This window comes from Candoia aspera, chromosome 1, assembly GCF_035149785.1.
Source record: "Candoia aspera isolate rCanAsp1 chromosome 1, rCanAsp1.hap2, whole genome shotgun sequence".
Taxonomy (NCBI): domain Eukaryota; kingdom Metazoa; phylum Chordata; class Lepidosauria; order Squamata; family Boidae; genus Candoia; species Candoia aspera.
Window position 1 is genome coordinate 272,890,917 of NC_086153.1, and position 12,789 is coordinate 272,903,705.

General features: G+C 39.9%; 1 protein-coding gene across 1 annotated transcript in view; it reads right to left on the reverse strand.

Moving 5' to 3' along the window:
• The window catches only part of MYBPC3 (myosin binding protein C3), a 107,793-nt gene extending 101,464 nt beyond the window's left edge, over positions 1-6,329 (reverse strand). Inside the window, exon 1 of the mRNA XM_063318209.1 lies at positions 6,305-6,329. Within this exon, the coding sequence (XP_063174279.1) occupies positions 6,305-6,329 (25 nt within the window). The remainder of the gene's footprint in view (positions 1-6,304) is intronic.
• Positions 6,330-12,789: the final 6,460 nt, after the last annotated feature.

The window sequence follows — 12,789 nt, forward strand, 5'->3', positions numbered from 1 at the left end:
GACAACTTCTGCCACTGGAATGTTTCATCTTGTTCTTGGAACCATGATATGAGTAATGATTCAGAAAGGAAGGGAGGGATGGAGTCCTTCATTTAAGTGTATCAGATCTACTCTTCAATTCCTTCAATTTTAGCCAAAGCATGGTCTTTCACTAGCTTTTCAACCATAGCAATTGAGTAGGGTGCTCCCTGCTTATCATTTATCACCAGAACTACTCTGATCATCCACTTAACAAGACATACGGATTTATTTTAAGAGTTATAAAGTTTGAGAGGTTCAGTGCTCTGACATTTGAGAGCCAGAATTCCCCCTCCCTCCAGGTCTAGACATCGTTCTTGCTGTCAGTTTCATATGTTATACTCGGCACAGAGAGAACACATAAAAATCAGTTTTCCTTAGCTGATTTTCTACTTCTGATGTGTTATTTTCCTCCCCTTCAACAAAGCAAATGGAAATGAGTTTGGTTTGGGCACTTGGAAGCTTCAGCTAGATCAGTGAGAGAAGTTGTCAACATTTTGCTCTGGAACTATATTTAAAGTTACTGTAAATTTCCTAGCTGTAAAGAGGAAAGGCCACTTGCTGCATTAACAAGCTTAGCTCTCCCTTGATCCCAAGTTGTGATGTCTTACAATCTTACATTCTTCTTCCCCTAGAGCAGCTGAAGCTATAAATTCCAGTAACATGAGCAAAAGACATCAGTAAGGCGTGTATCACACCAAGCTTGCCTTTATAACACTTTGTATATACTGTGATGGTTCCATACATCTGTGTCCCACAAGTCCACTATGTGTAGAGTAGTTATACAGGTAGTCCTCAACTTACAACCCTTCATCCAGCGACCGTTCAAAGTTATGAAGTGATGAACAAATGGTGGTTATGACTGATCCTCAGAATTACGGCCATCCCAGCACCCTTGTGGCCACATGATTGTGATCTGGGCACTTGGCAGTTACAACCAGTTGCCAAGCACCCTGCGTTCATGTGATCGCCATTTGCAACCTTCCCTGCTGGCTTCCCCAGAAAGTCAATGGGGAAGCCAGCAGGGAAGGTTGCAAGTTGCTGGCGTAAGTCTCCCCCACTCGTGCACCCCCAGCCCCTCTGCGCTCACGCTGGCCACTTGCACACCCCCGCACATCCTCCCTGACCCAAGCGGTGCCCCTCGCACACACACCCTGCACTCTTGTACCCCCTCCCCAACCCTCCCCTGCACCCCCGCACACACCCCCACTCCCTCCACCATCTGGTAGCAGCCACTTACCTGCCTGCCAGCCAGGGACCTGCAATTTCCTGCTGGCTTCCCTACTGACTTAGGTTGTGGGAAGTCGGCAGGAAGTTGCCTTGCCTAACAACCATGGGATTCAGTTAACGATGGCAACCAGGACGGCAGGGATTGCTGCCACTAAGCGATGTGTTTGTGCTTTATGTCCACATCACTTAGTGATGGAAATTCTGGTACCAACTGTTGTCATCCGTCAAGGACTACTTGTTGTTATTATGCCCTAGTACTTACAGATTTGCATTTAAAAGCATGGTTAGTACTGCTAAAGCTTTGCTATGCAGTTATATCTTCAAAGTTATGAAAAAAAAGGGTACGCTGACTCAGTTTACAAAATCAATTTAAATTATCTCATTGGAGTCCCCTCATTATACATTACATGCTATGCCTCCACCTCACCTCCCCCCTCCCCCCTCCCCCCAGATCTATATGGCCTCTAACAGTATTAAAATCTTGGCTTTTCCCCCAGGCCTTGGGTTAAGATGGGTGGCAAGTCTCTGTATGATTTTACAGATTTTTTCCTTTTCTGGACATGCATCGTTTTTTCATTCTGATATTGTCTCCAACTATTTTTCATGTCTCATGCTGCGCAGAATCTTTCTAGAGTCGGGTAGTTTTATGAATTTGAAAATGCTGCTGCTGCTGCTTCTACTACTACTACTACTAATGTTTCAGCTCCTACAGTACAAGTGCTCTTGTAAAAAAAGTGTTTGCCACAGCTTTTCCTAGTCCTATAGTCATCCCTGTCACTTGCATTTAGCAAATGGTTTTCTTTTGGAAGTTCAAAGTCTCCTGCTGAAAACAATTTGAGGTTCACGTTTTGTACGTGCACAGCTCCTGCATCACTGTACATTGTTCAGTGCTTGGGGTGCCTTCTTTCCTGCTTCCCCACTTTGATTCTGGAATTGTTCCAGATATATGGACAATTAGAAGTATCATCAACTAATCACTTCCAACATCCATGTCCATATCTATATAGATATAATCACCCAGAGTTGCTGGGAGTGAGGTGGCACATAAATCATCATCATCATCATCATCATCAACATATGTTTTCATTCTGACATGCAAGACAGTCTGACATGTAAATAAGATCAATTCTATAGCAACAGAATCAAAAGTAGTCAGTATCCTAAAAAAAAAAAAACCCAACCCAAAACTATTCCAGAAGGCTGTCAACATTACTAAAGTCAGGTCTCTCCCAAACTTGAGTGCTGGCAGTGGCAACTGGGGTGGGTGGTGAGGATCAGGGTGATGCAGGCAGTGTCATGCTGTCTTGACTGAAGCCCTGCCCCTTTGGTCACATGTATGATCAAAGGAAGCATTGCTTGTGGCATGACACAGCTTTAGTCATTCTGAGAAAAGGTGCAGGAGCCTGTGCATGCCATTGAGCATGGAAGTGGTTTGCCATTGTCTTCTGGGACTTCTTTTGGCCTTTGACTCTAGTCAACAGCTTTGGTATTCCCCAGAGATCTCCTATTCAAATGCTGACCTTAGATGTCTTCCTAGCCCAAACAAGATCTGCCAGGTGCTTCCACTGTTAGCATTGCTACGGGTTAATTAGGTCCCCATAACAGCTAAATACACACACCCTATTCCATGAAGGTCATTCAGCCTTTTTACAGGCCTCCAATCATACACATGCATTCAACTCCAGTAACATGACAAAAGTGTCATACCCCTAACATTAATCTTATTTACACCTAACCCTTTCCTGTTATTCTCCAATAAACAGCATTGCACCACAAGCTCCACCCCATTTGCAACATGTGTAGAAAAGATACAGGGCTTGCATCACAATCCCACAATGCTGCTTTTGTCACTCTGACCCCTCTTGACTTCTCCTACAGATACTGCTACCACAAATATGGAAATGTACCTATTTTAGGTTTTCTTCCCATAATACTATATTTCTAGTAACTAATTCCATTCCTCTTACAAACTAATCACTTCAATGTATTTGTTCAAATTTATCACTGAGACCAAAGAGGGAGGGCACCACAATAGCAGAGTTTTGGAGAATGCAAAAGACTACATGGATTTCATCACACTTGAGATCACAAGATATGATTGGGACAAGACAATAATTTGTTGTGGAAGTCCTCTTACTTCTTCTCAGGCACTATGATTACAAGCAAATGGCATTCTCACTAGTTTAATGTCACTCTTCTTCCTAAGGAGCAATTACTAGGTTGTTGCTTCTATATTTGCAATGTCCTGATTTTTGACCCCTCACAGATTTTAGCTTAATCATCATGGGTCTTCTCACCAAAAGAGCCCTTAGATCTCTGAGATTCTAATCTAATCACATGTTAGATTTTTAGGAAAACATATCCAAAGAGATTTTTAGTCCTAACCAAAAATGGCCTGCATAAAAACTCCACGCTACTTATAGGCAGTGATTTGGGGAAATAATCTACCCAGTATTAACTAAGCAAAGTTAAATACTGTGATAATTCATATATGTGGGTCAAGGCTGGATGAGGGCCAAATGATGCCCTAATGGTACCCTCAGCCTTTTCATTGCTTAACTGACAAGACATTAAGATTCAATAACTGTTGAAAACTAAAGTTGAGTGTGGCAGTGAAAGAGTTAAGGACTTGATAGTTTGCAGGGGAAACTCTCTGATGTTCCCCTTCCCTTGGTGCCCTAAGCATGTACTTACATTGCTTAATCAAGGGCTGATGTGGGTAGAGATATCTGCTAAGGAATGTTGGCTCAGTTAATACCAAATTTGTACTTCAGGATTTGTACTACTTATTTATTACCAATTGAAGCCCAATTCAAGCCCTTAATGGATTTGTGGGCCAGATATGTAAAGAGGGGCCTCCTCAAATATTAACCTATCTAGGCATTAAATTAATGAAGCCCCTCCCGTTAAAGTGCATTTATCAATGGCAAAAGAGAAGACTTTCTGAAGGATAGTGCTTGTCCTTGGAATGACCTCCTATGCAGCAGTGTTTTGGGGATCACACTGACATTTTCTTACTCATGTAGGCATTTTGAAATTATTTTAAAATCATTTAAACTTTTGATTGTACTACTAAAGCCTCATAATTCCCAGCCAGCAGCTTATTGACTGAGAATTATGCGGCTTTCAGTCAAAAGTATCTAGAGATGGGGGAAGGTTAAGCTAAGAGAACTGAAAGTCAAGACCAAGTCCACCGCTTCCTTCAACAATCATAAAATAATATTAAACAATATTAAATTTGGATTCATGGCTTTGTTTGAAATTCTCATCCTATTCAGGCTAGCATACATATATACATATATATCCATCATGCTATTCTCTTTTGGGATAAGCAACAGAACACAAAGCACAGAAAAGGAGTAAAAAACAGTAAGTCAAAAGAATTAAGGCATGAGATAAGGAAAAAAAAAAGAAGGAAATATAGCTAAATCTAACTGCTAGGAAACCATTCCCTACATCTCTCCATATCTTTCTCTTTTTACAAACCACCCAGTACTGGGTGTTGCTTCCACCAAACACTGAATTCATGCAAATATTCAAGAAATAATTTTCATATACATTTTTTAAAAATTTCCTTTTCAAGTTCCTCCTGTACTATTGGGAAATTTTAGATCTTTCCTGATGACACAGGGAAATTATTTTTGCTGTAGAATTGTCAGTGAACTTTCCCAATAGTGCAAAAGAGATTGAAAAAGAACATTTTGATAATGTAATTGAAAATTAATTTTTGGAATTTTTGTCTACAACAAATGGGTTTGAAGTTTGAAGAGAATTGGACACTTGATTTGCCAGTCCATAATTGGGTGAATTCCTATGTTCTGTTTTCTTCTGGACTTCTTCCAGATCACTGCCTTCATCCCATCATTGTGCCACATATCAGACAATATCAATGTGTAATGATAATGGTATTTCTCCATATCAGTATCTATCTCTCTGAAAATGGCATTTCAAGACAAATCCTTATAAACATATTTGGAGACATGAGCTACATGTCATGTTTATGCTCAATGTAATTTAAAAGCAAAATATCTGAGGCAGTCATATGTGATGTGCATCAAGTGACCTTGCATAAAAGGATTGCATGGTTGTATATACAGTAACAAATCAATGCTGTGTCTTAGAAAAGATATCTGAATTGAAAAACCAAACTTACAAAAATATAGAGAAAAGCTATATTTTAAATCAGGCAGTAGCAGATCCTGGATGACTGGAAAACTCCTCAACATAACAGGAGATTGTAACAGAGAAAAAGGTCTATCATTAGTTTAATATCCTGGCAAATATACAGCAATCAGTAATTACTTAAAACATTCAAACAATGGACCCGTTCCCTAGTAACTTGTGTCTGAATGTAGCATTAAATATTGAGGAAGACTGTTAAAAACGTACATGCTTCATTCCTGAAATTTAAATCTTATTTAGAGATGAGCATTAATAAGGTTTAAATTTCAGGAATGAGGCATGTATGTTTTTGCAGGTGCAGACACTTAAAAAGGGAATAATGTGACTTGGCTTTTTTTCATTCTAATTTAAGTGGTCTTTCAAAAAAGGTATCAAAATACCTTTTCTGGATGAGACTATCATGTTCATATTGTCTTTCAAAGGAGAGGGGAAAACATTATTTATGGATTTCTGTGACTACAAGGACTAATCTTACTGAGCCAAACATCTTAAATACTGTACCTCATTTTCTCACTCCCCTGTAAACTTAGACTTGCATGGAAGATTGTGACAGAGAAACATAACAAAGTAATGGGAGTCACATATTCTCCCAGAAAAATTCTAGAAGAGAATCACAAGCTGCAGTTTGAAGGGGATAAAGAAATAAAGAATTTAGAACATAGCCTCCCTCTATTTTAAAACAACTAATCCACTTTAATTTAATTACCTTTTAATTACACTTCTGTTTGTTTACTTCAGAAAGAAACACCGTTTAATTTTTCTCTTCGGTATCCTTATAATTAAGGCACCTTATTTCACTGCATTATGAAGGGAGTTGCTCCATCTCTATGTTAGGCAAGTGACACTCTTTCGTTCTATCTTCAGTTGTCCTTACCTGGTTTCTTTGCAGGCTCTGGCATCTTCTAGTTGGCTTGTAAGTTGAAAGGAGCCTTTCACTGAGTGGCACTGCAAGGAGACTGAAGGACTTCCAAGACCCCCCTCCAAAGAAATACTACTCAGAAGCCCCCTCCTACTCCTCCCTCTTGTTCTCCTTCTGTTGTCAGCACCACCACCTTATCAACAGCACAGAGGCACTTGACAGAATTCCTCCGCCAGGATAAATATAGCTGAGTTCCATGTGTCAGAGAGTGTGAACCATCCAAGACAGGCTCTACTGTTCATTCAGTGGAGGACTTACACACACCCCAGTGCCCAAAATGATGTCCCTGTGTATTCCTCTCCATGGCATGTCATTTGTTTCTTCAGCTATGTACATAAGACCTCACCATATCAATGTAAATTCCAGCACTATGAACAGATGAAGCTGAAGTTATGCACCGGTAAGTCCCATTCATTGAAATGGAGTAGAAGAGTTTAAATCTTTCCCACTGAAGCTTAATTTGGGCTGAATTGTTTCTTATCATTTGGAACACTGTCATACAATAGGACTGTATCAAAACTGCTCTGCAAAAGTATTCCTTGATGGGCTACCCAGTTACAACAGAACTACCCTTCAAATTGCCACTAACCTCGATCAATGTAGGGGAGTAAAGTTATAGAGCATATCTCCACAAACCCAAACCAAAAATCAGCAGCGGCAAATAGCAAGTTTGAAAACTGGAGTGGAATGGACTGGCCATTTTTAGTGCACAGTTGTATTACTTCAGCTTAGACTTGACCTCACATTCAGAAGGCATGTGAACTGAAGAGTATTATTCCTCTTTTCCTAATGCTACTGTGCTGCTGACTACCAGGTGGCAGCACTGCAGTGAAAATCCATGTTATCCATTCTGCACTGCCATTTATGAACTTTCAGGGTTACCTTGAACCTCAGAATTTGTTCAGTTCCACCAGTAAAGGAAATGTTGGGATTACCAGCTAAACAGTGAGTTTCAAGAGATTTTTTTAAACTGTCAAGGTGAGATGATGATGTAGAATTTTTGGCTACTTCTGGAGGAAAATAAATCAAAGATGACTATCTAGCAGTATTTCTTCCTAATGTCAGAGGAAGGGAACAAAGAAGTTTAAGAAAATAAGCTGTTTCACTATGGCAAGAATTTAGCCAGCATCAGTTTGAAGGGTTTCTGCACCATCTTTTTTATATCGTGGAAAAACTCTTCACATTTCATCCCAATTCAAGTTCATGAATAGTTTTGCATTTTCATCTCATGTTCTGGAAGAAGCTATCAACAATTATTCCCAGTCCTTGGTTGGGATTTTTCTATGGCTTTCTATGAAACATAAGGAAATTTGTGGTACATATGGGAGGTGGTGGTAGTGGTGGTGGTAGCATGTTTGAGATAGACCACTTGGCAGACTCTGTTAATGAAAAAATTCTGAACTACCAGTGGCATATTTTGATCTCAACTTTCAGGTCTGCACCATGGAAAATTTGCAGGTGAACAAAGGAAATCTTGTCCCACTAAGAGCTCTCTTGTGTGGTAGTTTCCGCTCCCTCAACTCTTCAAAGCATTTGAAAGCCAGACTTGCAGTTGCCTTCATTCCTGGTGACATAAGACTGCCAAGAACAGGTAGGGAACCCCACGAGCCAATCAGTGCTCCCTTCAGCTGATCAGTTAGTGTTCCACTTCTTGAGCTATGGCAGCTCCTGGAATACAAAAATCCATTCACTTCTGCTCCACTCAGAGAGGGAAAAATACTGTAAATGCTGCTTACATAAGCAGGGAAGATGCATAGGTGGTTTTTTAAAAAATAATAATAATCAGGAATTGTAAATAAACAAGATTAAGACTGGAATCAGATTGCCTGTAAAACTATTGCAGAGCTCTAAGTTCAGGTGGGAGGCAAGCTGAGGTAAGAGCTCGTGGGAAGGGGAAAATGGCCTGCTCCAAAGTGCTACAATACTTTGGGGTATGGCAGTTTCAGTGGTACTGCACTCAGCTGAATGGAAATTGGCTTGGTTGCCCAAGGAGGACAATGGCATGTAATCCCAAGAATGTAGGGCCAGTGCTGCACCAAAGTCCAGGATGGAAGTGCCTGAATTCCACATGAAATTATCCTGAAATCCTCATCCTCAGCTAATGCATTTGATCTAAGAATATAGCATTTTTTCTTAATACTCACTTTGGACCTGGGGAATTCTATAACCCAGATGTTACTTGGAGATTACCTAGTAATTGCACGAATTGCTATTATGACTGAATATGCTATAATATATAATATAATATGCTATAATATATAATATAATTATCCAAAAAAACCCCCGGGAAACAACTTGCACCCCACAACTTCCTTCAATAATTAAATCACTTTATAAATGTGTTTCTTTAACATCTAAAGTTTTCAAAATAGTTTTGCATCTTATCTATCACATTTGTAACTTAGGAAATCAGAAATCAGATTTCTGAGGTAGAAAATATTCTGTACGCATCCCCATGATCCAAATCCTATGCAGAAATGTCGAGCGTACCAATTTCTTTTTTATTAGAACCCGTTCCTCCATTCAATAGCTGCTTGGTTTGTGGATACTAGCAGCTGATCATACTTAGTCTTATGTTTTTATAGCAGCTTAATCTGTTCTTGGTGCTCATTTTTGAGGACTCAGGGCAGATTTCCTTACTGAGCAGTAAGTATGCTTGTCCATATGTTTTCACAAGCAAAACAACCTAGAAAGTTTTTTTAAGGACAGCTGAGAATTCAGGGAAGGAGGCTGAAATAGCCCTGAAAAGGATGATCACAATCTAATCCACAAGTCCCTATAAGTCCAGGGTTCTGTTATTACCAGGATTAGATACCATGGCAAGCAACCTTTTTTGGTCAAGGAGCACACTGAAAATTAGAGAACATATCTTGGCTACTGTCACAAAATGTCTGCCATGGGAAGCTCCCCTATTCAAACTATAGCTTCTATGGTGAGCACAGGGTATGGTGAACCATCCGTTTACCTCATGGCTGTTATGTAAGGTTGCTCCTATCCACCCTCTGTCCCCCAGGATAATTGATCTTTGTTTTTGTTTTTTTTATGCTGGGCATACTTCTAAACAAAGCACTAGACTATAGCTGTCCGTTTTTAGGAATAGCTATGTGGCCTAAGAGGCATTCTTGGAAATAAAAATGAGGCTAAGGGTTGGCTCTTGGCTTTGCAGCATGCTAGGTCCCATTTATTTCATTTTTAAGAAGCAAATAATAAAAATAAGTCAGTTGGGATAGGGAAGCTGGCAAAATTAAGCAGAGGGGGCCAAAAGAGTCAAGAGGGAGGCTTTGACTGTGTGTTCATGGTGGCCCCTGGCATTAAGGGAGGTGTTAGCAAGTACACTGGTACCCACAAACACCAGGCTGTTTATTATTATTTATTTGTAAAATTTCTCCTCCCCTTTCCCATCAGAAACTGCCCTCAAGGGTATGGGGAGTACAATATACTGTCACTTGTGTGATTGTGTGCCTGTTCCACCTGCTATCTGGGAAACAGGTTTCCCAGACATTGTTCCTCAGAAAAGTGTCTTCGTCCAGATTTGCCCTGAGCATGCTCCTAAACAAGGCTAGTTAAAACTGGATATAAACCTCCTTTCCTCCCTTTTGGGTAGTGCAACCACCCAGAAGATTTTCCTAGTCCCTGTAATTAAGCCATCAGTTGGGGAGGAATTGGTTACAGTTGCTCAGAACGATAGTGGTTTGTAATAGTATTGACCAATAGCTTCAGTTTTTGTTTTCATTGGTTCTGTGAAAAAATGCAAAAGGACTACATCAGTTTTCTCTATGCTTGTATTAAAAGTCATCATCTATATTCTGGTAATTACTCAAATAGCCTTGATAAAAATAAGATGAAAGGAGGCCCTTCTTCAAAGGGGTTCGGCCTAGTCTGTCACAAACTGTCACAGTTCTGTATCCTGCCTGCATTGTGCCTGCAACCCAGCACAGTGTTTGCCTTTTTTGGAAAAGTCGCAAACTGTTGACTCACATACAACATGTAATCTATGATAATATGTAGGACTCTTCCTCAGAAAGGCTAAAACATGGTCACTTCCTTCTTTTGATGAAATGTTTAAACTGGCAATGACCCAAAGAAAAGACAATTAATACCCCATCTGCATGACACTGGCTTCACTCTACCCATAAATTTCACCAGCATTTTTGTATTGCTGGGTGGCACTCAGCAAATGCCCTCACCTTACCCAGCTTTAGCCAAATCCCCCTGTATGGGAAAATGCTAAATCAGCAGCCAGTTGGTGCCCCTCCCTCATCCCAAGTTCCCAGAACTGGACTGAGGTAGGAGTTCCTGTCAACAGACAACTAACTGGTCCACAGCTTTAGAGGAATGGCTGCAAAATTCTCTTTGCAGCATTTTTCCTACCATAGGAACCAAGTCAATAGCTAACTGGATTGACTTCATAAGCCCCACAATGTTTTGGGGGCACAGGAGGGCAGTGCTGATCTTAGATTGGCACAGCTCCCACATGGGCCAGTCACTCTCAGCTCAACCCACCTCACAGGGTTGTTGTTGTGGGGTAAATAGGAGGAAGAAGGAGTATTAGGTATGTTTGCCACCTTGAGTTATTTATAAAAATAATAAAAGCGGGATAAAAATTAAATAAATAAATAAGGAAAGAACCTAGCTCTAAATGACATTTTTGTACGGTATTTTGGTCAATATCAGGACTCTGCTGTTTCCCTCAAGCTAAAAGGGGGAGTTTTTGAATATAGCCGGAATGGAATGTGTGTGCAGCAGTAAGGAATGGATGGGTCAGAATTACAGAGTTTTAATGGAATGATTGAAAACTGCAGCTGGATAAACCATGCAATTCTCTTCACAGCTGTGGGCTGGAAGTGGTCAAACAGGTGGAAATTCTCAACCAGTCACAGTTCTAATATTTTTAGAAACAAATGTTTTTGAAAAACGTGGAAGAGAAAACCACTCTGGAATTGAAATGAGAATTAAATTATACATTTAAAAACATGTGCAAACAAAAATCTCATTTCGCTTCAAGTTCTTTTCCAAATTGCAATTCTTTGTCTGATACCATTAACTTGTTTCTCAGGCTTGTCATGAAACAATATGATACAAATTGAATTATAGCATATATACTAACGGTGCTATAGGCGTCACATGTAATAGATGAAAAGACCCATTCCAGCATGTCATTCAAGTTATACAGTGAAATTAAACAGTGTTAATGACCACTTACAGAAAACTGAACAGGAAGTAAATAGCACATAGATTCTTATTTTTTACTGCAAAAAAATTTTTTTAAAATATTTTTTGTTATTTTTTTGGTTCTCCTATTTCTTCATAAAGAATCAATAACTGCTGAGGAATTAAGCTCAGAAAAAGACTTCTCAAAGCAAATCCTCTCATAATCATTTCAGAGGTAGGAAGAAGCAATCTCTTTTGGTTCTTGAGATGCACAGGGAGAAATTTCACCTATCTGCCTCTGCACTTTTGCGATGGAAGGAGGTCTGTTCTCTCCACAGTTGAAGCAATTATGTGTGGGAAGGAGGAGACAGGATCCTGGGTATGGGTTAGTACCTTGATCTCAGTGCTTTGTGAATAGGATAATGGCTTCCACCACATTCTCTTACCTGGAAGAACACTGTGTTGGCTGAGGGAAGCCAGGCCTACAACTATGGCTCCCTATGATCAATATGACCAAGCTCATGTAATCTGAGGGCAGGGTGAACATATAATCCTCTGGATGGAGAAAAGAAAATTGTACTGAGACCATGGGTGTCCATTGTGTGCTGGTGACATTGCATGTGATAATGTAAGTCAGCCTTTCTCACATTTTGACCTTGGAGGAACCCTTGAAATATTTTTCAGGCCTCGGGGAACCTCTGCACATTCAGACTCAAATATAGGCCAGAAGTTACAAAATTATTATATTTGTTTCATGTTTATATATACATGAACAGTGTTCTTAAACTAAAAATAAAGAATGAAACTTACCTCTTTAATATGAAGTTGCCTGAATTCGAAATAATGTTTTAAATACACTGTGATCTCCCAGAGAACCCCTAATGACCTCTCATGGAACCCTAGGGTTCCACGGAACCCTGGTTGAGAAACCCTGATGTAAGTGCATAACTCATATTATTTGCATCACAAACTCATGATGTCATTGGGGTTTGTAATGGACACCTATGACTGAGATCCTTTATCTGCAAGGGTCAACATTATTACCATTGGTATCCTACTTCTATCCCGCCTATATGGTTCTCTAACTGCAAAGAGTTCTCTAACTGGTCTGTATGTCTGCTATGTGGCCTGCTAGTAGTTCCACCCCATCAGTTTTACAAATAGAAGCAGAAGCAAAGTAAAATCTTTATATCACTATGAAGCAGCAGCTTAGAAGATCAGAAGGAAAAAGTATTTCAGTCTCACTGTTGGGGAAGCAGTAGCAGTCCATGCTGTTGTACAGCTTATCG